Source organism: Bos indicus, chromosome 3 (assembly GCF_029378745.1).
Source record: "Bos indicus isolate NIAB-ARS_2022 breed Sahiwal x Tharparkar chromosome 3, NIAB-ARS_B.indTharparkar_mat_pri_1.0, whole genome shotgun sequence".
Lineage (NCBI taxonomy): Eukaryota > Metazoa > Chordata > Mammalia > Artiodactyla > Bovidae > Bos > Bos indicus.
The window spans coordinates 106,109,228-106,129,689 of NC_091762.1; the positions used below are offsets into that span (position 1 = coordinate 106,109,228).

General features: G+C 42.4%; 1 protein-coding gene and 1 pseudogene across 1 annotated transcript in view; one reads left to right on the plus strand and one right to left on the minus strand.

Moving 5' to 3' along the window:
- ZMPSTE24 (zinc metallopeptidase STE24) overlaps nucleotides 1-5,721 on the minus strand; it is a 43,601-nt gene extending 37,880 nt beyond the window's left edge. Inside the window, exons 1-2 of the mRNA XM_019957743.2 lie at nucleotides 5,492-5,721; nucleotides 3,426-3,572 (exon numbers count right to left, since the gene is read on the minus strand). Coding sequence (XP_019813302.2) covers nucleotides 3,426-3,572; nucleotides 5,492-5,614 — 270 coding nt within the window. The 5' untranslated portion in view covers nucleotides 5,615-5,721. The remainder of the gene's footprint in view (nucleotides 1-3,425; nucleotides 3,573-5,491) is intronic.
- Nucleotides 5,722-14,327: 8,606 nt separating this feature from the next.
- On the plus strand, nucleotides 14,328-19,415 carry LOC109556452 (large ribosomal subunit protein eL19-like; annotated as a pseudogene).
- The last annotated feature ends 1,047 nt before the right edge of the window (nucleotides 19,416-20,462 follow it).

Consider the following 20,462-nt stretch of genomic DNA (forward strand, 5'->3'; position numbering starts at 1 on the left):
CTACAAACAGCTGGTTTCTTTTACTGATGAAACAGTTATGGTAGTCAATCTCAATTACTTTCACGTGTCTGTATTTTTGCCATAAGCTTCTTTGCCTTAAATATGTTGCTGCAAACATTTTCACTGCATAACCAACTGGCTGTAAAGAAATTTCTTGTGAAAGATAAAACAACTGGTTGACAGTTTGGGGGTTGACAATTTGGTTTCAACTACCTAAAATTAGTTAGCATAACCTTCAGTTAGTGATGTTATTCATGGCTTTACTGAATTGGCTTCTTACTTTGAAACACACTACTTCACAGGAGAAAGAAGCACTGAGGGTCTCAAAGGTGCACAGTTGAACCCATATTTCCCATAGAATTTTGGAACATCTATCAGTGGACATATTACAATACACCAGAAAAAAATACAGTAGAGAGGCTTTAACAAAGCAATACAGGGCTCAGTTACAAATATGCATCCTAGGATTTGTAAACCAGTACTTCTCTTAACAAAGGAATAAGTTTTAGTGAAAAAGTGCAATACTAAACAATGAGACAAATCAACAAGAAAAAAATGTATACAATACTATGAACAAAAGACTTGGAAGACAAAAATGCTTATGTACAATTTACAAAATAATATTAGTTATTACACAGTATTGACATGAATTCACACACATTTTAAATGCATTCAAAGTTCTACATTTTGCAATAATGTCTTAATTTTGGTATCAATTTTACATGCTTCATTATGTCTTTTTTAATGTCCCTCTTTTATTTTTCATTATTTTATCTTTTATGGCAAAAATGCCTTACAGTCAATTGGTTATGTGAAGAAAATGTTTGCAGCAAAGATGCTTACAGTCAAAGTACCTAAAACCTTATTTTCAATTTAGGAATCTTTCTCTTAGTGATATTGAGGGATCTAAAAGAGTTCTGGAGAAATTACGACAGAATATTCTCTTAAAAAGAGTATAAAATCAAGCCATGAAAAGACACAGGAGACTTGAGTGCCTATTACTAAGTGAAAGAAGCCAATCTAAAAAGGTTATAAGCTATAAGATTCCAATTACATGACATTCTGGAAAAGGCAAAACTGTGGGAATAATAAAAAGATCAGCTGTTGCCAAGGATGAGCGGGCAGGCAGGGACGAACAGGCAGAGCACAGGCCAGTGAGACTGTTCTGTATGGTACAGTAATGGCGGATATTTGTCATTATACTTTTGTCCAAACCTACAGAATGGGAAACACCAAGGCAATGTAATTATGGACTCTGAGTGATAGCGATGTGTCAGTGTAGGTTAATCCATTGAAACGAATGTGTCACTGTGACTCAGGATGTTGACAGTGGGAGAGTTCTGCACATATGTGGGGGCTCAGGGTGTACGGGGATGTCTGCACTTTTTACTCAGTTTTGCTGTCAACCTAAAACTGCTCTAAAAAACAGTCTAGTCTTTTTTAAAAAAAGAATATATACCCATTTTTCATTAATATAAACTTATGGATTCTATTCATGTATATATCACTCTATATTGTACTATTTATCAATAGTAGCTCTTAAAAACTTCAACAAAATTTAACTTATATAACTTAATTTTGTGCCTAATGAAATAAGTAGAGTATGGTGTCTTGGCTCAGTTAGATATATGATAGATACATAGAATGAGTCACATTTCAGAATAACAGAATGGTGCTGAGTTTTAAACTAAGTTTTATAAATGGATAAAGAGTAGCAGATCTGTCTTTAAAAAATAAATAAATAAAAATAATAAAAACGTAAATAAATAAAAGACTTCTGGGGGTTAGTGACAACCATGACTATGATGATAAAAAACACAATAGACAACACTCACGGAGCATTTACAGTGGATCTGACCTTGTTCTCAGCATCCTATGTATATTAACTAATTTCAATCCTCTCAACAACACATCAATGAGAAACTATTATTACCACACAATTTTAATGGAAAATTTTAGGCACAGAAATGTTGAATGACTTGCTTGAGGTCACAAAGCTAGTATGATTGAGCTTAAATTCAAACTCAAGCCACTGCAGTTCAGTCAGCTCTAAACCTCAACAGTACGCACTTTCCATTGTTCCTGCTGTTTACTTGCTCAGTCATGTCCAACTCTTTGTGATCCCATGGACATAGCTTGTCAGGCTCCTCTGTCCATGGGATTTTCCAGGCAAGAATACTGGAGTGGGCTGCCATTTCCTTCTCCAGGGTCCATGGTTCTCAGGGGTGGAAAACCAAGAATCAGTCTTATGGGTGCGGGTGTGAAGAAATCTTACTCATTTTATGTGTAAAGCACAGTTTTATATACACAGACAGTACAGAAACAGACATACAGATATCTGTGGAGGGGCAGTTAGGAAAATTGGCTAAAAAAGTACCAGGGTCAGGGGCCAGGAAAGATCACAAGAAGAAAACAGAGAAACAGCTTGGTACTGTACAGCCTCTCTTCTTTTAGCATGGGGAAAGACCGGCCCTGTTTTACTAAGTAAAAACTATCTGTCACTCATTACTTCATTCAGTAAATATGAATTATATGCTTATTATATGCCAGATACTTGGTATAAAATGATAAACAAGACTTTAAAGTACCCTGTCTTTAAGGAACTACCAGTCTGTCATCCAAACAGGCAAATTCAATACAATGTGCTAAGTAAGTACTCTGATGGGAATAATGATGGGATGCTGCCTAACCCAGACTTGAGGGATGGGGAAATTTCAAAGAGTTTCTTAGAAGATATGATGTCTCAGATCCTAGTGGAAGAGTAGGAATCAGGCCCCAGTGTAAGACTGGAGATGAAGGGGGACAGGAAGGCCAGCCCAGACAGAGATACCAGCATGTGAAAAGACTCAAGGTCATAAGAAACCAATCTGGGTGTGAGATGGACAATAAAGAAGTGGGAAGAATTTGGGGGAAGGAATAAAAAGATGAGGCTCAAGTAAGCAATGCCCCAGTCAAAAGGACCCCTTAAATCATGCCAGGAAATTCAGACTTTACTCTGAAGGAAACATATGAGTGAGTGGCCCCAGTGAGCCAGCAAAAGGTTTTACGTAGAATAACATGATCAGAATTGTGCTTCAGGATTCCTTGGGCTGCAATGTGGAAGATGGGTTAGAGTCATGAATGAGGCAAGAAGATAAGCTGAAACTGCTACAAAAATAACTTAACAATGTAAGGTTCCTTTTTCCTGTGTGGCCTCAGGGTAACAGTTACCATATTCCACAATTTTCAACTGTCTATAGACAGTTATGTTTCTGCCTCTTTTGCTCCCACTCATTACTATCAACAGTAAAGGTTAAGAAAGTATTCTGGGACTTGTAGGTGTGGTACCTACCCTCTTTTGTGTCACAGAACACAAAAATGAAAATAAACGTTACAAGGTATTAAATAATTTGAGAGATTGTCTCTCCAAGAAGTAAGGTACTCACAGTGCCTTCAACCTCTGAATAGAGTCCTGACCAGAAGCTGAAAGTACTTTTATCCAGCTGATACAGTCGAGATTTCTCAAATGTTTCTGAATCCATGATCTGTCCTAACTCCAGCGGTACATGAGTTGTAGTTTTATATACCCGTCTCTGAAATATTTTGAAGAAAACACCTTAAGGAAACAGTCAAGCCAACTTGTTACTTATTATAATAGTTGTTTACAATCAAACATTGACTGGCTTATAACATTAACTTGCCACTTAAGCCTGATGAATTTGCTCTAAAAGTGCACAAATACTGCATTGATCAAATACACTGACCGTTAAAAACAACTGGTGAAGAAAGTAAAAGGAGAAAACCTGAAACCAGGTGACCAGGTGAAAATAAAATCAAAGCTGTCATCACACTTAAGTTTGCACAGGTAAACCAAAATTGTAACATTACAAAGGCTACCAATCATTCCAGGAATAATATATATCCTATCACACAGAAAACAAATTCCTGGATAGAAGAAAGTAAATATGCTAACCATGGGTATTAACAGCTACAGGGACTAGTCATTAAATTTGATTCTAGAAGCCAAATTAAGGGAAATTTGAAAAATGACAGAAACAGATCAGGTCCTCAAGAGAGAAACTCTTATTATACCAAACTCTAAAAAGTAATTTCAGCCCATGGTACATAATAGAGGGAACAGATTCCACATAATATAATGGACAGCATTTTCTACAATGGTTTTATAATAAATGGCTTTTCTATTTATTATTGGATACCTTAACAAACCCCTGGTAGTTGGTTTTACATTAAAGCATAATTGAATAAAGAAGACTACCAAAAAGTAGTTACTATAACTAGGCTTATTATTAAAGATAGGTAGATGTTCAATAACCCATCTTCAATTTAGACACTACATTCTGCGTGCTTACTTTCTGCAAAGGTATTCCTCTAGGCCTAAAGATTTTGTACTAATGAAGGTATCCTAAGAGCTTAGTCAGAGAACCTACTGCTATACAGCTTAACACCTCTTTGGATATCATGGACTAAAAAAAAGAAATCTAGATAGAATCCAAACATTGACAGACATAGAAAAATTAAAATTTTCGATTTAAAGATTCATACAGAATGCAATCTGAGAGGAAAAATTTGCAGAGGAGAAAAAAATGTAATGCTCAAGAAAAAGTTTCCAGCAATTAAAAAAGGAAAGGTTTTCCTAACCATCACAGTTGACAATTCAGTGCCAACATAGAAGAAAACCAGCAGTGAAAGACTGGTCAATTACACTTAAAAATCTATCTGATTTAAAAGTTCACATTTCAGGAATTCCCTGATGGTTAAGTGGTTGGGACTTCTGCCCTTCCACTGCCAGGGCGAGTAGAGAATCTAAGATCCCTCAAATAGTGCCGTGCTGCCAGAAAAAAAAAAAGTTCTGATCTGTAATCCATCAAACTGTTAATTCTGATTATCTCCAGGGAACTGTTACTAGGTAACTTTCTACTTTACTGTTTGAACAAAAACAATAAATATGCTTTTAAGAAAATACTGTTCTTTGGGCAAAAACCAACATATGTGTTTCTTTTTTTAAGGGAAAAGAGTTCAGGGTCTTGGAAGGACTGAGAAATCTTTATTTTCAGAAAACGGCTTCCTCGTCCTATGGTTAAGCGAGACACAAATGTCATGGGGAAGCTGTGATTCTAAACTTTTAGCACCTTCCTTCTGAAGGCTTATGGGTTGCTGCCAAACATAAAGGAGGTAAGTCTGGGTCCGAGAATCTTCAGGAAGTTGTGGGGTAGGTACAAGAGCTCAGGCCTGACAAGGCGGAAGCCCTGATTCCCCTTTCACCAGGCCCTAATCAGCCTGGGGCCCATGACCACGTTGCGGAAAACATCCTGAAGCACCAGATTCCCTCAAGGCCTACCCCGCCATCGGGCCAAGATAGGAGGCTCACAGGGACCCATCACGTCAAGGTTGCTGCTGTGGCCGCAGCAATCATCCAGGGACTTGGAGTGGAGAACGAGGCTGGCCTAGGCAGGCCGGGTGTCGGGGTCAGGTGGGCCCTGTCTAGGCTCACCTGCCGCTGTGCTAGGAAGGTCTCCCAGAGATACACTGTCCAGGAGAAGAGCAGCACGGCCCCGAAGATACGCTTCTCGGCCGGCATCTCCCATATCGCGTCCAGCAATGCCCACATCCCCATGGCCACCCGGTTCCGCCGGCTCCTTCAGCGTGTACTGGTGCCACACCGACACCCGTCCCCTCAGAGAGTCCCCGCAGTGTCACAGCAATACGCGTCCCTCCCGAACGCCCCTATACCGACACCCCGCCCATCCAATTCCCTCCTCTCAGCCCGCAGTGTTACACAGACACTCTTCCCCATGCTGACGCCCCCTAGGGCCGCCTAGTGTCTGCAGGAGCAAGACAAGCCCCACCTTTCTCACTTCCGGCCTGAGGAAGATCCTGACGCTGATTTCCGGCCTCCGCCAGCCCCAGCGTCCCTGTTGCTGCGTTGCACCGACATTTCCCCCCTCCACTTCACGCCGGGTGCCTGCTAAGGGTTCCCGTTTCCTGTCTATCCGGGGCAGTGTGGCGGGATCTCCGCTTTCTAGCCTCCAGAGGGGAAATTACTTCTTGTTCCGGGTCTTGTCCTGGTTGGGCTACAGTCTCTGCTGTACTTTCCGCGGCCAGGACCGGTCCATTGTATTTGGGGCTAAGTGGGAACGAACAGAGTGGACCGCTGTTCCAGCCCTGAGGAAAAACGGAAGACGAGCCGGCTTCCCAGGCTCTAGAAATCATTCCTCTAAACTGGTGCTTCGCAGACCATGGTGTGCATCCCGGGGAAATTTTAAGACTAAAGCAATAGTTAAGAGTGGGAGTAGACATTGTAAGTGTAATATTTTTACTTTATTGAGCTGTTCTGAATTTAGGCATGTTAGAGAGTGGGCCGTAGTAAGAAATTTGTTTTCTTTTGCCACTTTGTACCGGTTAGGTTCAAAAATTTTCTAGAACGTCCCACAGAACTAAGGAAAACACCTCACTTACATTACAGGTTTGTTATAAGAATACAACTGAGGAACAGCCAAATGGAAGCGGTAAGGCAAGGTATGGGCTACCGGGTGGCTTAGTGGTAAAGAATCCACCTGCCAATGTAGGAGACACAGGAGTTGCAGGCTCAATCGCTGGGTCTGGAAGACCCCTTTGGAGGAGGAAATGGCAACCCATTCCAGTATGCTTACCAGGGAAATTCCATGGACCGAGGAGTCTGGGGGAGGGGGAGGCGGGGGAGGGGGGACGGGTAGGGGCGGGCGCTACAGTCCATGGGGTCTCAAAAGAGTTGGACAACACTTAGCGACTAAACAACAACCTCTTAGAGGCTCTTAGTTCCTCACCAGGAATTGAACCCAGGCAACAGCAGTGAAAGTCTTAAGACCTAACTTGGGGTTTTGCTAGTTGGAGCAGGCTGGCTCAGTAGTTGCAGCATGCGGGAATTTTCATTTAAAAATCTCAGCGCTCCCATCCCAAGTGAAGTCAGAGGTGGCATTTTGCCAAAGAGAGTGTGAACCTGGATTAAAGCAAAGAGCTAGGTTAGATATACCTGAAGTGAAGGAGCTCTCCTGCTGCTGCTGCTAAGTCGCTTCAGTTGTGTCCAACTCTGTGCGACCCCAGAGACGGCAGCACAGCAGGCTCCCCCGTTCCTGAGATTCTCCAGGCAAGAACACTAGAGTGGGTTGCCATTTCCTTCTCCAATGCATGAAAGTGAAAAGTGAAAGGGAAGTCGCTCAGTCGTGTCTGACTCCTAGCGACCCCATGGACTGCAGCCTACCAGGCTCCTCCGTCCATGGGATTTTCCAGGCAAGAGTACTGGAGTGGGGTGCCATTGCCTTCTCTGGGGAACTCTCCTACACTGTTTAAATTTAAATTGGGAATTTAAATTGATACAGCCACTATGGAGAACAGTGTGGCTGCTGCTGCTGCTGCTAAGTCGCTTCAGTTGTGTCTGACTCTGTGCGACCCCAGAGACGGCAGTCTACCAGGCTCCCCCGTCCCTGGGATTCTCCAGGCAAGAACACTGGAGTGGGTTGCCACTTCCTTCTCCAATGCATGAAAGTGAAAAGTGAAAGTGAAGTTGCTCAGTCATGTCCAACTCTTAGCAACCCCATGGACTGCAGCCTATCAGACTCCTCCATCCATGGGATTTTCCAGGCAAGAGTACTGGAGTGGGGTGCCATTGCCTTCTCCGGAGAACAGTATGGAGTTTCCTTTAAAAACAGCTACCATATCCTGCAGTCCCATTCCTGGGCATATATCCAGAGAAAAACACGATCTGAAAGGATACATACAACCAAAGTTCACTGGAGTACTGTTTACAATAGCCAGTGCAGGGAAGCAACCTAAATATCAACCAACAGAGGAATGGATAAAGAAGACATGGTGTGTGTGTGTGTGTGTGTGTGTGTGTGTGTGTATTTATTTATATAATGGAATATTACACATCCATTAGGAATAATGTCATTTGCAGCAACATGCATGAACAAGAGATCATACTGAGTGAAGCCACAGAAAGAGGAGTATCCTAATATGATATTGCTTATATGCAAAACCTGAAAAGAAATGATACAAATGAACTTATTTGCAAAACAGACTCACAGAGAACAAACTGATGATTGGTTACAGGGGAGGGGGAGAATTATATGCATATATACAGCTGAGTGGCTTTGCTGTGCACCTGAAAGTGTCAATAACATTGTATCAGTTATACTCCAATATAAAATGAAAAGTTAAAAAAATACCTCAAGTGAAAGAGCTTTACTCCTTATCTAAGAACAGATTTCTATCAAAACTCAGTGCCATGTGTGTCTTGAAATTTACAAATGACTTGTGGTCACAATAACACCTGTTAGCACATTGATTTGACTTGAAAATTTTTCTAAATGAAGTCTGATTTAGCTAGTTTGACAAAGAGACTGGCCTTGCTAATTTGCATGATTCTTATTTACAATAAATTGAGCTGCAGCTGCAGCTAAGATATATTTAAAGTGATATTTTAATGCTAAAGATGTGTTGCAATTAACAGTATCTCGAATTTCTCATCTCTTCCTAAATGCCTCTCAGTGAGAGTGATCAGTATAATTAAAGGTTCCTTGAGAAAGTTAAGGAATCTAATGACAGCATAACAATTTTTTTTGCAAGTCAGATGGTTATAAGTTCTTCGTTTCAACAAAATTAGTGGTGGAGCTAATTGAACTGTCAGCTGATGAAGGAACACTATTGGATTTTTGACATAAAGTCAGAAGGAAACTGTCCGGTGAAAAAAAATGCAAAACCTAAAAGCTGAGAATTATGTTTTTTTTTTGAGGACATTGCTGAAGACTATAACCTGGGAAGGCCTTTCAGAACTCTGAGGGACTGTTTCAAAGAAGTAAGGGATAACCAGGATAAGTGAGTTTTTGCTGGGGAAAAAACAACATGTAGTCAAACACGAAAAGATTACTGCTAAGCACAAAAAACAGGCATCTCAAGTTAATAGTTTCAGTGCTTCTCTGTGAATCAGTTCGGTTCAATCACTCAGTCATGTCCAGCTCTGCGACCCCATGGACTGTAGCACTACAGTTCTTTGCATCAAGTGGCCGAAGTATTGGAGTTTCAGCTTCGGCATCAGTCCTTCCAATGAATATTCAGGACTGATTTCCTTTAGGATGGACTGGTTGGATCTTCTTGCAGTCCAAGGGACTCTCAAGAGTCTTCTCCAACACCACAGTTCAAAAGCATCAATTCTCCATGAATGGGAATATGTAAGACTCTGGGCTCATTGTAATTATTCCTTTTGATGTATGTTTTACTATCCAGGGCCAGTATGCTCATTTTCTCCATCCTAAATTCCTCTCAGGGCACAATGTTGGGGCAGCTGCAGTAGCTGATGATGTGATGACAGGCAACATTCTCTGTTTTTGCTGTTGATGTTTTCTTGTTTTTTGACCATGTGCAGCTTGCAGGATCTTAGTTCCCTGACCAGGATTTGAATCCAGCACCACTGTAGTGAAAGCACAAATTCCTAACCACTGGGGCAGCAGGGAATTCTTATAGGTAACATTCTTTGTTTACTGAAGTAGCAGGCAGCATTTTTTTGTCCATAAAACCAAAGAACTGATTAATATTCTTCTAACAAAACTACCAGCATTATCATATATTTTTGTGAGTAATATTCCTCAGCACTGTATCAACTAAAAGAAGAAATAAAATTGAAAGGGAACCCTTTTATCTAACAGTAAGAAGTAGTCATTTAGATACATGAATTAATTGATAGAGAAACCCCATCTATCTCACTGAGAGTTGCATTTCCAGTAGAATTTTACCTTTTATGTTTATGTATTATCAAATTTGTAATCGTGTCATTTTGAGCAGTTACATGTTAAGGATGACTATAATAATTAGTTCAGAAGAATTCTTTCTAATACAGTCAAACGATTACAGAAAATATTTTAAAATTTTACCTATATACATATTTTTATTGCAAAGACGTGATCAGTAAAATGTTTTTCAAACATAAAACGTATTACATTTGGATACCATTCTATGGGGAAGTAGAACATAAATATAAGTTGTAGAAAAACAGTAGAATTACAGAATGTTGAAGACCTCATTTATGTAATTTTAACTGGATGATGGTTATTCGGTTGTTATGTAGATCCTGTTGGATATATTATGACTAATGATTTAGATTTTATCTTAAATCGTCATTATTTACAATTTACAATTACATCGAAAAAGCAAGAGAGTTCCAGAAAAAACATCTACTTCTGCTTCATTGACTATGCCAAAACCTTTGACTGTGTGGATCACAGCAAACTGAAAAATTCTTAAAGCGATGGAAATACCAGACCACCTGAGCTGCCTCCTGAGAAATCTGTATGTAGGTCAAGAAGCAACAGTTAGGAACCGGACAGGGAACAACAGACTGGTTCTAAATCGGGGAAGGAGTACGTCAAGGCTGTATATTGTCACCCTGCTTATTTAAATTTTATGTAGAGTACATCATGAGAAATGCTGGGCTGGATGAAGCACAAGCCGGAATCAAGATTTCCAGGAGAAATATCAATAACCTCAGATATGCAGATGACAGCACCCTAATGGCAGAAAGTATAGAACTAAAGAGCCTCTTGATGAAAGTGAGAGAGGAGGGTGGAAAAAGTTGGCTTAAAACTCAATATTCAGAAAACTAAGATCATGACATCTGGTCCCATCAGTTCAGTTCAGTTGCTCAGTTGTGTCTGACTGTGACCCCATGGACTGCAGCACGCCAGGCCTCCCTGTCCATCACCAACTCCCAGAATTTACCCAAACTCATGTCCATCAAGTCAGTGATCCCATCACTTCAAGGCAAATAGATGGGTAAACAATGGAAACAGTGACAGACTTCATTTTGGGGGGCTCCAAAATCACTGCAGGTGGTGACTGCAGCCATTAAAAGACGCTTGTTCCTTGGAAGAAACATTATGACCAACCTAGATAGCATATTAAAAAGCAGAGACATTACTTTGCCAACAAAGGTCCATCTAGTCAAAGCTATGGTTTTTCCAGTAGTCACGTATGGATGTGAAAGTTGGACCATGAAGAAGACTGAGCGCCAAAGAATTGATGCTTTTGAACTGTGGTGTTGGAGAAGACTCTTGAGAGTCCCTTGGACTACAAGGAGATCCAACCAGTCCATCCTAAAGCAAATCAGTCCTGAATATTCATTGGAAGGACTGATGCTGAAGCTGAAACTCCAATTCTTTGGCCCCCTGATGCAAAGAAATGACTCACTGGAAAAGACCCTGATGTGGGAAAGATTGAAGGCAGGAGGAGAAGGGGACGACAGAGGATGAGATGGTAGGATGGCATCACCAACTCGATGGACATGAGTTTGAGTAAGCTCCGGTAGTTGGTGATGGACAGTGAAGCCTGTAGTGCTGCAGTCCGTGGGATTGCAGAGTTGGACACAACTGAGCAACTGAACTGACTGACAGTTTTCCAGGATTTACATACATTGCAACTATTTCAATTTATGATGAAAACTGTTAGATGTTGTTCAGTCACTAAGTCGTGTCTGATTCTTTGCATCCCCATCGACCGCACCCCCTGGTGTGCTGTCCTTTCCTGTTCTTCACTGTCTCCCATAGCTTGCTCAAATTCATGACCACTGAGTCAGTGATGCTATCTAACCATCTTATCCTCTGCCGCTCTCTTTTGCCTTCAATCTTTCCCAGCATCAGGGTCTTTTCTAACGAGTCTGCTCTTCAAGGTTAGGTAGCCAAAGTGTTAGAACTTCAGCTTCAGCATCAGTCCTTCCAATGAATATTCAGGGTTGATTTCCTTTAGGATTGACTGATTTTATCTCCTTTCAGTCCAAGGGACTTTCAAGAGTATTCTCCAGCACCACAGTTGGAAAGCATCAATTGTTTGGTCGTCGGCCTTCTTTTAGAAGACAAATTAGATCTCAACTTAAAAATGAAAGGAGATAAACATTTTTCTCAAAATGCTCTCTTGGACTTTCATTGCTGTGTCCTCTTCAATCTTGTCTCCTCTCTGGGTCCATCCAGCCTGCTGCATTCAGTTCAGAGCCTCACAGAAGCCCCTGCCACCCAGACTGTGTGGCTAAGGGTACAGACGTAGGGTCACTGCTTGCATGCTAGGACTTCACAGCTATACCACATATTAATAACGTAAACCTCTGTGCATCATTTCCTTACCAGTAAAATGAGAATAATGGTATTTACCCCCTCATTTTGTGAGGATTAAATGAAGAAAATCATGTAAAGCTTTTAGTCATGTGTCTGGCCCTGAGTTAGTGCCCAATAAAGACTAACTACTAGCTCACCATACTTGGGAGAATCACACCTTAGTTGATCTGTCACCATTAGTCTGAGGAGACAGAGGATCAGAAAGCTGGTATGAGGTTTCTAAAAGTCAAACTGGAATTTAATCATTTATTTAACAAATATATGTCTACTAAGTACTAGACAGTGTTCTAGGTGCTGAGGATACTACAGTGAACCAAACAAAGCCCCTTCCTCTCCTGAAACTTAACTTTCTTAGTGGGCTGAAGTGGATGACCAGTTGATAGCTAAGAAGCACGTATACAGCAGTAAAAGCTGAGGATGTGATAAGTTGTATGAATAAAAAGTAGGGAAAGAAGGGTGCAGTGTTGGGATGGGCACTATTTCATATTAGATGGTCAAGGAAAACCTCTCAGGTTCTTATGTAAAAGACTGGGTCACCAGTCTTTATGGTGGGTATCGAGCCAAAGAACACAACCAATGGGAATCCCCTGGCAGTCCAGTTGAAACTGTTCATGTCAGATTGAGACTTGAACCCTGGCAAAACCCATGGTCTTCCAACTAAGATCACACACCTGATTTCAGGACTTAGTGAAGCTCAAGTTCTTGATGTCTCATCACAGAAAGAATTCCTTGAGAGACAAACTGATAGGCAAGAAGTAGATTTATTAATATAGGAAGCTTGAAAGAGATGAAAGTGGGCAGGCGAGGGAGCTCTGCCCCAAGGATTAAGTGGGCTACAATTTCATAATCAAAGGAAAGTTTTGGAGTAGGAAAGACCCCCTTGTTTGAGTAGACATCAGGTTTACATCATTAGCTCCTCCTTCATATTGGGAAGACAGCGTCTGACCCTATGAGGTCAAACTAGGGTTGTCATAGTGCTTACTCAAATCAGTAGAAGGGTAGTGACATTTTTCTTTTACCTAATAACCTGGAGGCATATCTTGTGCTCTTATTGGCTTTATAGTTAAGCAAGACTACTTAGTTTCGTGACCTTGTTCTGATAGCTTTCTTGAGTGATCACTGACATACAGTGTTCTCCCAAAGTCCTAAAGGAAATCAACCCTGGATATTCACTGGACGTGGCTTCAATACTTTGACCCCTTGATGCAAAGAGCCAACTCATTGGAAAAGACCCTGATGTTGAAATGGAGCAGGACCATATGGTCCTTGACCCCACACCATGTCCTCTGCCTGCCTTTTGCCTGTGGAAAACTTTAGTCAAAAAATAAGTGTAATCAGAGAAGTGAGAAATGTGGAAACAGGAAAACAAAGGAGACTAACAATAATGTAGTCATTAAGCATAGTCAAGGACCTTTAGTTCTTTCTCAAGAGCTATAGATAATGTTCTGAGCCATATCCTGTGAGCTGTCTTACAGATACCAAAACACCAGGTGGAGAAGTTAACTACATGCTGACCAGACTGTACCCAGGACTTGAGCTGCCACAGTTCTGAGAATTGACCTCAAAGAAATGGGAACAAATGCACCCTAAAATTGAAGATTTAACTATTCCTAAAACAACCAAGATGATGCTGGTCAGACCACTGGTGACCAATTGAACATGACTGTTAGAGATGACTGTGCTATTTCTGCATGTAACCCACTGCCCCCCAACGCACTCTATTTATAAAAACTCTCACCACTTCCTTATTGGCAGGAAGCTGGGGGGAATTGGCCTTTGGACAGATGTCTGCCACCCTACCCCCACCCCCCACACACACGGTTGCCGGCATCTGAAATAAAGCAAACTTAACTTTCCACCAACCTGGTCTGCTTATTGGCTTTTGAGCACTGAGCAGCTGGACCCCCCCCCCCCCCCCCCCCCTCCACACACACCTTTGGGTAACAGTGCTGGGAAATATTGAAGGCAGAGGGAGAAGGCGGTTACAGAGGATGAGATGGTTAGATAGCATCACCAACTCACCGGACATGAATTTGGGCAAACTGTAGGACAGAGTGAAGGACAAGGAAGCCTGGTGTGCTGCAATCCATGGGGGTCACAAAGAGTTGGATATGACTTAGAAACTGGAACTTTCACAGCTACCTGTATAACTATTCTATTCCTATTCCCAGGTGGCACTAGTGGTAAAGAATCCATCTGCCAGTGCAGGAGACTTAAGAGACGCAGGTTCAATCCCTGGGTGAGAAAGATCCCCTAGTGGAGGACATGGCAACCCACTCCAGTATTCTTTTATTTGTTTGTTTTTACCAGACATCCTGGAATGTGAAGTCAAGTGGGCCTTAGGAAGCATCACTACAAACAAAGCTAGTGGAGGTGATGGAATTCCAGTTGAGCTATTCCAAATCCTGAAAGATGATGCTGTGAAAGTGCTGCACTCAAGATGCCAGCAAATTTGGAAAACTCAGCAGTGGCCACAGGACTGGAAAAGGTCAGTTTTCTTTCCAATCCCAAAGAAAGGCAATGCCAAAGGCAATGCTCAAACTACCACACAGTTGCACTCATCTCACACGCTAGTAAAGTAATGCTCAAAATTCTCCAAGCCAGGCTTCAGCAGTACGTGAACCGTGAACTTCCAGATGTTCAAGCTGATTTTAGAAAAGGCAGAGGAACCAGAGATCAAATTGCCAACATCTGCTCGATCATGGAAAAAGCAAAAGAGTTTCAGAAAAACATCTATTTCTGCTTTATTGACTATGCCAAAGCCTTTGACTGTGTGGGTCACAATAAACTGTGGAAAATTTTGAAAGAGATGGGAATACCAGACCTCCTGACCTGCCTCTTGATAAACCTATATGCAGGTCAGGAAGCAAAAGTTAGAACTGGACATGGAACAACAGACTGGTTCCAAATAGGAAAAGGAGTACGTCAAGGCTGTATATTGTTACTGTACTTATTTAACTTCTATGCAGAGTACATCATGAGAAACACTGGGCTGGAAGAAGCACAACCTGGAATCAAGATTGCCGGGAGAAATATCAATAACCTCAGATATGCAGATGACACCACCCTTATGGCAGAAAGTGAAGAGGAACTCAAAAGCCTCTTGATGAAAGTGAAAGTGGAGAGTGAAAAAGTTGGCTTAAAGCTCAACATTCAGAAAATGAAGATCATGGCATCTGGTCCCATCACTTCATGGGAAATAGATGAGTAAACAGTGGAAACAGTGTCAGACTTTATTTTTTGGGGCTCCAAAATCACTACGGATGGTGACTGCAGCCATGAAATTAAAAGACGCTTACTCCTTGGAAGAAAAGTTATGACCAACCTAGATAGCATATTCAAAAGCAGAGACATTACTTTGCCAACAAAGGTTCGTCTAGTCAAGGTTATGGTTTTTCCTGTGGTCATGTATGGATGTGAGAGTTGGACTGTGAAGAAAGCTGAGCGCCGAAGAATTGATGCTTTTGAACTGTGGTGTTGGAGAAGACTCTTGAGAGTCCCTTGGACTGCAAGGAGATCCAACCAGTCCATTCTGAAGGACATCAGCCCTGGGATTTCTTTGGAAGGAATGATGCTAAAGCTGAAACTCCAATACTTTGGCCACCTCATGTGAAGAGTTGACTCATTGGAAAAGACTCTGATGCTGGGAGGGATTGGGGGCAGGAGGAGAAGGGGATGACAGAGGATGAGATGGCTGGATGGCATCGCTGACTCGATGGACGTGAGTCTGAGTGAACTCTGGGAGTTGGTGATGGACAGGGAGGCCTGGCGTGCTGTGAATCATGGGGTCGCAAAGAGTCAGACATGACTGACTGACTGAACTGAACTGAAATGAGTCTTGCCTGGAAAATCCGATGGATAGAGGAGCCTAGCGGGCTTCACTGTATAAGTTTGAAAAGAGGCAGACACGACTGAAGTGACTTATCACACACATTCCTATCACAGTGGTTAGGACTCTTTGCTTTCACTGCTGAGGACCCAGGTTCAGTCCCTAGTCAGAGAACTAAGATCTTGCAAGCCATATGGTGCAGCCAAAAACAAAAACAACAAAAAAGACACAAGCAAGCCAAAGAGTGGGAGAAGGTATGATTTATTTCTTACAGCAAGTAAGGAGGACACCATGGATTTTTCCCTACAGCAGTATCTCCCCAAACAGCAAAACTGGGGAAGTTCTGAACTGTGGGAACATGCATATTCATGAAGGGGCTCAAGCTAAAGAGAATTCAGCATAGAATTGGGGCAAAGCTTGCCAGAACCCAAGCTTTAGTTGATTGAGGGTCAAAACAGGTCAACATTATCATTCCTTAGTTTCCAACCAGTTTGGGATCTTTACATGTATTGACAGTTACCATCCTCCACCTGGGTGGAAACCTTGTGTGTTAGTTGCTCAATTGTGTCCAACTCTTTGCCATCCCATAGACTATAGCCCACCAGGCTCCTCTATCCATGAACTTCTCCAGGCAAGAATACAGGAGTGGGTAGCCATTACCTTCTCCAGGGGATCTTATCAGCTCAGGGATCAAACCCAGCTCTCCTGCATTGCAGGCAGATTCTTTACCATCTGATCCACAAGGGAAGCCACTAAGGTGGAGACCTCAGTGCCTGAAGAACAGCTCAAAGATATAGATCAGATTGTTAAAAGGCTCTGTTTTAGCACTCAACAATTGCTTCTTGTGGAGAAGGCGATGGCACCCCACTCCAGTACTCTTGCCTGGAAAATCCCATGGGCGGAGGAGCCTGGTAGGCTGTAGTCCATGGGGTCGCTAGGGTCGGACACGAATGAGCAACTTCACTTTCACTTTTCACTTTCATGCACTGGAGAAGGAAATGGCAACCCACTCCAGTGTTCTTGCCTGGAGAATCCCAGGGACGGGGGAGCCGGGTGAGCTGCCGTTTATGGGATCGCACAGAGTCGGACACGACTGAAGCGACTTAGCAGCAGCAGCAGCAGCACTGTTTCTTGGCTGCTTTTCCTTTGTTCCTGCCTTCTTTTGTTCCCTTGTTGTTGCTGTTCAGTCGCTAAGTCCTGTCCCACTCTTTGTGACCCCATGAACTGCAGCATGTCAGGCTTCCCTGTCCTTCACTATTTCCCAGAGTTTGTTCAAACTCATGTCCATTGAGTCAGTGATGCCACCCAACCATCTAATCCTCTGTCACCCCCTTCTCTTGCCCTCAATCTTTCCCATCATCAGGGTCTTTTCCACTGAGTTGACTCTTTGCATCAGGTGGCCAAAGTATTGGAGCTTCAGCTTCAGCATCAGTCCTTCCAGTGAATATTCAGGGTTGATTTGCTTTAGGATAGACTAGTTTCATCTCCTTGCTGTCCAAGGGACTCTCAAATTCAAGGGACTCTCCACAGTTCAAAAGCGTTATTAATTGGCGTTTTGCCTTCTTTATGGTCCAGATCTGACATCGGAACATGATTTAAGCTCATTAATTACCAAGACCTGTTCAAGGGCAACCATTTTGGCCAGGCTTAGATCACAAAATGGCTTAGGCCAAAAATAGATTCTCTTATGTCAAGAAAGCCATGCCTGGTTCTTTTTCTCTGAGGGCCCCATATGTTATCTGTTTACAAGATTAGCTGACATTTGAGTACAGACAGACCCAAAGAAAGTAAGAGAAAAACTGTGGGGCTGGGATAAGTGTGCCATGCACAGTGAACAGCAAGAGCAAAAAGGCCTTGAGGTCTGACAATGTTTAGCATATTTGAGAAGGAAGAGACTGGGGAAAGAATGGGAAAAGTAAGAAGGAGCGGGGAGTGTGCGGTCATGCCATAATGCATAGGCTTTTACTTAAGAATTTGACCTTTACGCAGAAGGAAATAATAAGCCATTAAAAAGTTTTGATAAAAGGAGTAATATGATGTTTTCAGCTACTCTGTAAAGAATAAATTGAAAGGGGACAAAGATGAAAGTAGGGAGTCCAGTTAGGAGCTCAATTCATAGAAGATCCAGGTGAGAAATGTTTGTGCCTGGGACTTGGTTGGTAGGGGTGTAGCTCTAGAGAAGTGAATCATGGAAAGTGAGTAATAACTTGTTCCTCTTTGCAGAAAAATAGTATTGATAGATGGGCTGGAGAGCTCCATGAGGCAGCCCCTATTCATCCTTTGTAACTTTAGCCCTGACCTGGCACAAGAAAGGGGCTCCATAAATGTCAATTCATCAGTGAAAAAAAATACATTTTTTTTTTGGCCGCTGCAGCTGCAGCCATGAGTATGCTTAGACTTCAGGAGAGGCTTGCCTCCAGAGTCCTCTTTTGTGGCAAAAAGAAGGTCTGGCTGGACCCCAGTGAGACTAATGAAATCGCCAATGCCAACTCCCATCAGCAGATGTGGAAGCTGATCAAAGATGGGCTGATCATGGGGAAGCCTGTGACTGTCCATTCCTGGGGTTGATGCCGGAAAAACACCTTGGCTTGCCGGAAGGGCAGGCATATAGGCATAGGTAAGCAAAAGGGTACTGAAAGTGAAGTCACTCAGTCGTATCCAACTCTGCAACCCCATGGACTGTAGCCTACCAGGCTCCTCCATCCATGGGATTTTCCAGGCAAGAGTTCTGGAGTGGGTTGTCATTTCCTTCTCCAGGGAATCTTCCTGACCCAGGGATCAAACCCCGGTCTCCTGCATTGTAGGCAGACACTTTACCCTCTGAGCCAGAATGGGAAGAATGCTCAAATACCCGAGAAGCTAACCTGGATAAGGAGGATGATAATTCTGTGCCAGCTGCTCAGCTGATACTATGAATCCAAGAAGATTAACCACCACATATATCACAGCCTGTACCTGAAGGTGAAGGATAACGTGTTCATAAACAAGCAGATCCCCATGGAACATATCCACAAGCTGAAGGCAGGTAAGACTCAAAAGAAACTTCTGGTGAACCAGGCTGAGGCCTGCAGGTCTAAGACCAAGGAAGCCCGCAAGCACCATGAAGAGCATCTCCAGACCAAAAAGGAGGAGGTCATCAAGACTCTGTCCAAGAAGGAAGAGACCAAGAAATAAAGTTCTCCCCTTCTTCTCTGTACAGTGGCCTCAGCAACTGCATAGATCACTCAATCAATAAAAAACAAGCCTTCATCTACCAAAAAAAAAAAATAGATGGGCTGGCCTGTGTGGAGACTGACATGGAAGCCTCAAAACAGGCTGTTGTCTGGGTTTTGCCAAAGAAGAGAGACTGAATTTGGTGAGTAAGGATTCTCCTCCTTAGAGTGGTGGCCACCAGTATAAGGCAGTTCATGTACCCCATCTAACCTGAATGGTAAAGTAGCTCTCAAACCTTTTCTCTATTTTTGTCTTGATTCTCTGCTTGCCAAGCATCCAAGATGTCTTGATTGATGTATTTGACATAAGTGATTTGATCTCAAGAAAAGAATGACCCTCCCCCACTAGGAATGAGTATTTGGTATCAATCTCTTATGATTGTGGTGTGAATCACCTATCTTTTCGGGAACTGAGAGCCAGGAACAAGGTGACCCCCCTCAGTTTCTTTTGCATCTAGCTCATTGTATCCTCTGTCTCCCGCACAGACTACCAAATGTATGTTACTCCCCTGTTTAAAAACCTATACTGGGCCATTTCCAAGAGTAATGGTATGAAATTTAAGGCCCTTCATTACCTGACATTGAAATGGTACACCTCTGATTGGAACTTGAATCCATGGTCTTTTCATTAGAATCACTCACCTGGTGTCTGGACTTACTGAGGATCAGGTTCTTTGTGTCTCAGAGCAGAAAGAATTCAGTGAAAGGCAAAGTGATAGGTAAGAAATGGATTTGTTTAGAGAGAAGCATGCCCCACAGACAGTGATTGGGCCATCTCAGAAAGCAAGAGACCCTGAAATATGACATGGTTATTTTTTATGGGCTGGGTAATTTCATAGGCTCATGAGTGGGAGAATTATTCCAATTATTTGGGGAAAGGGGTGGGGAGTTCCAGGAATTGGGCCAATACCCACTTTGTGATCTTTGATGGTCAGTCTCAGACCTCTCATGATGCCTGTGGGTGTTCATGTAGCTTTCTGATGTGTTAAAATGAGTGTATACTGAGGCACCAGGTCTAGCGCAAGTCGACTTGTCTATCATCTTGGACCTATTTGGGTCTAATCAGTTTATGTCATGTCCTCGGGACATTCTTTTAAAGTTTGTGCCCTGTTTCAACATCACTCTGCTCTTCTGGGTCCTTCTTTTGATCTAGCCCAGAGCTGTAACCAGGAAAACGGATTTTGCAGGAAGGTGCTGAAAATTAGCACAAAAATTGAGACACTGACTTTAAAAGATTGATTGGCACTCCTTCAGCAGCACAATTAAAAACCTTCCCACCTACACTGT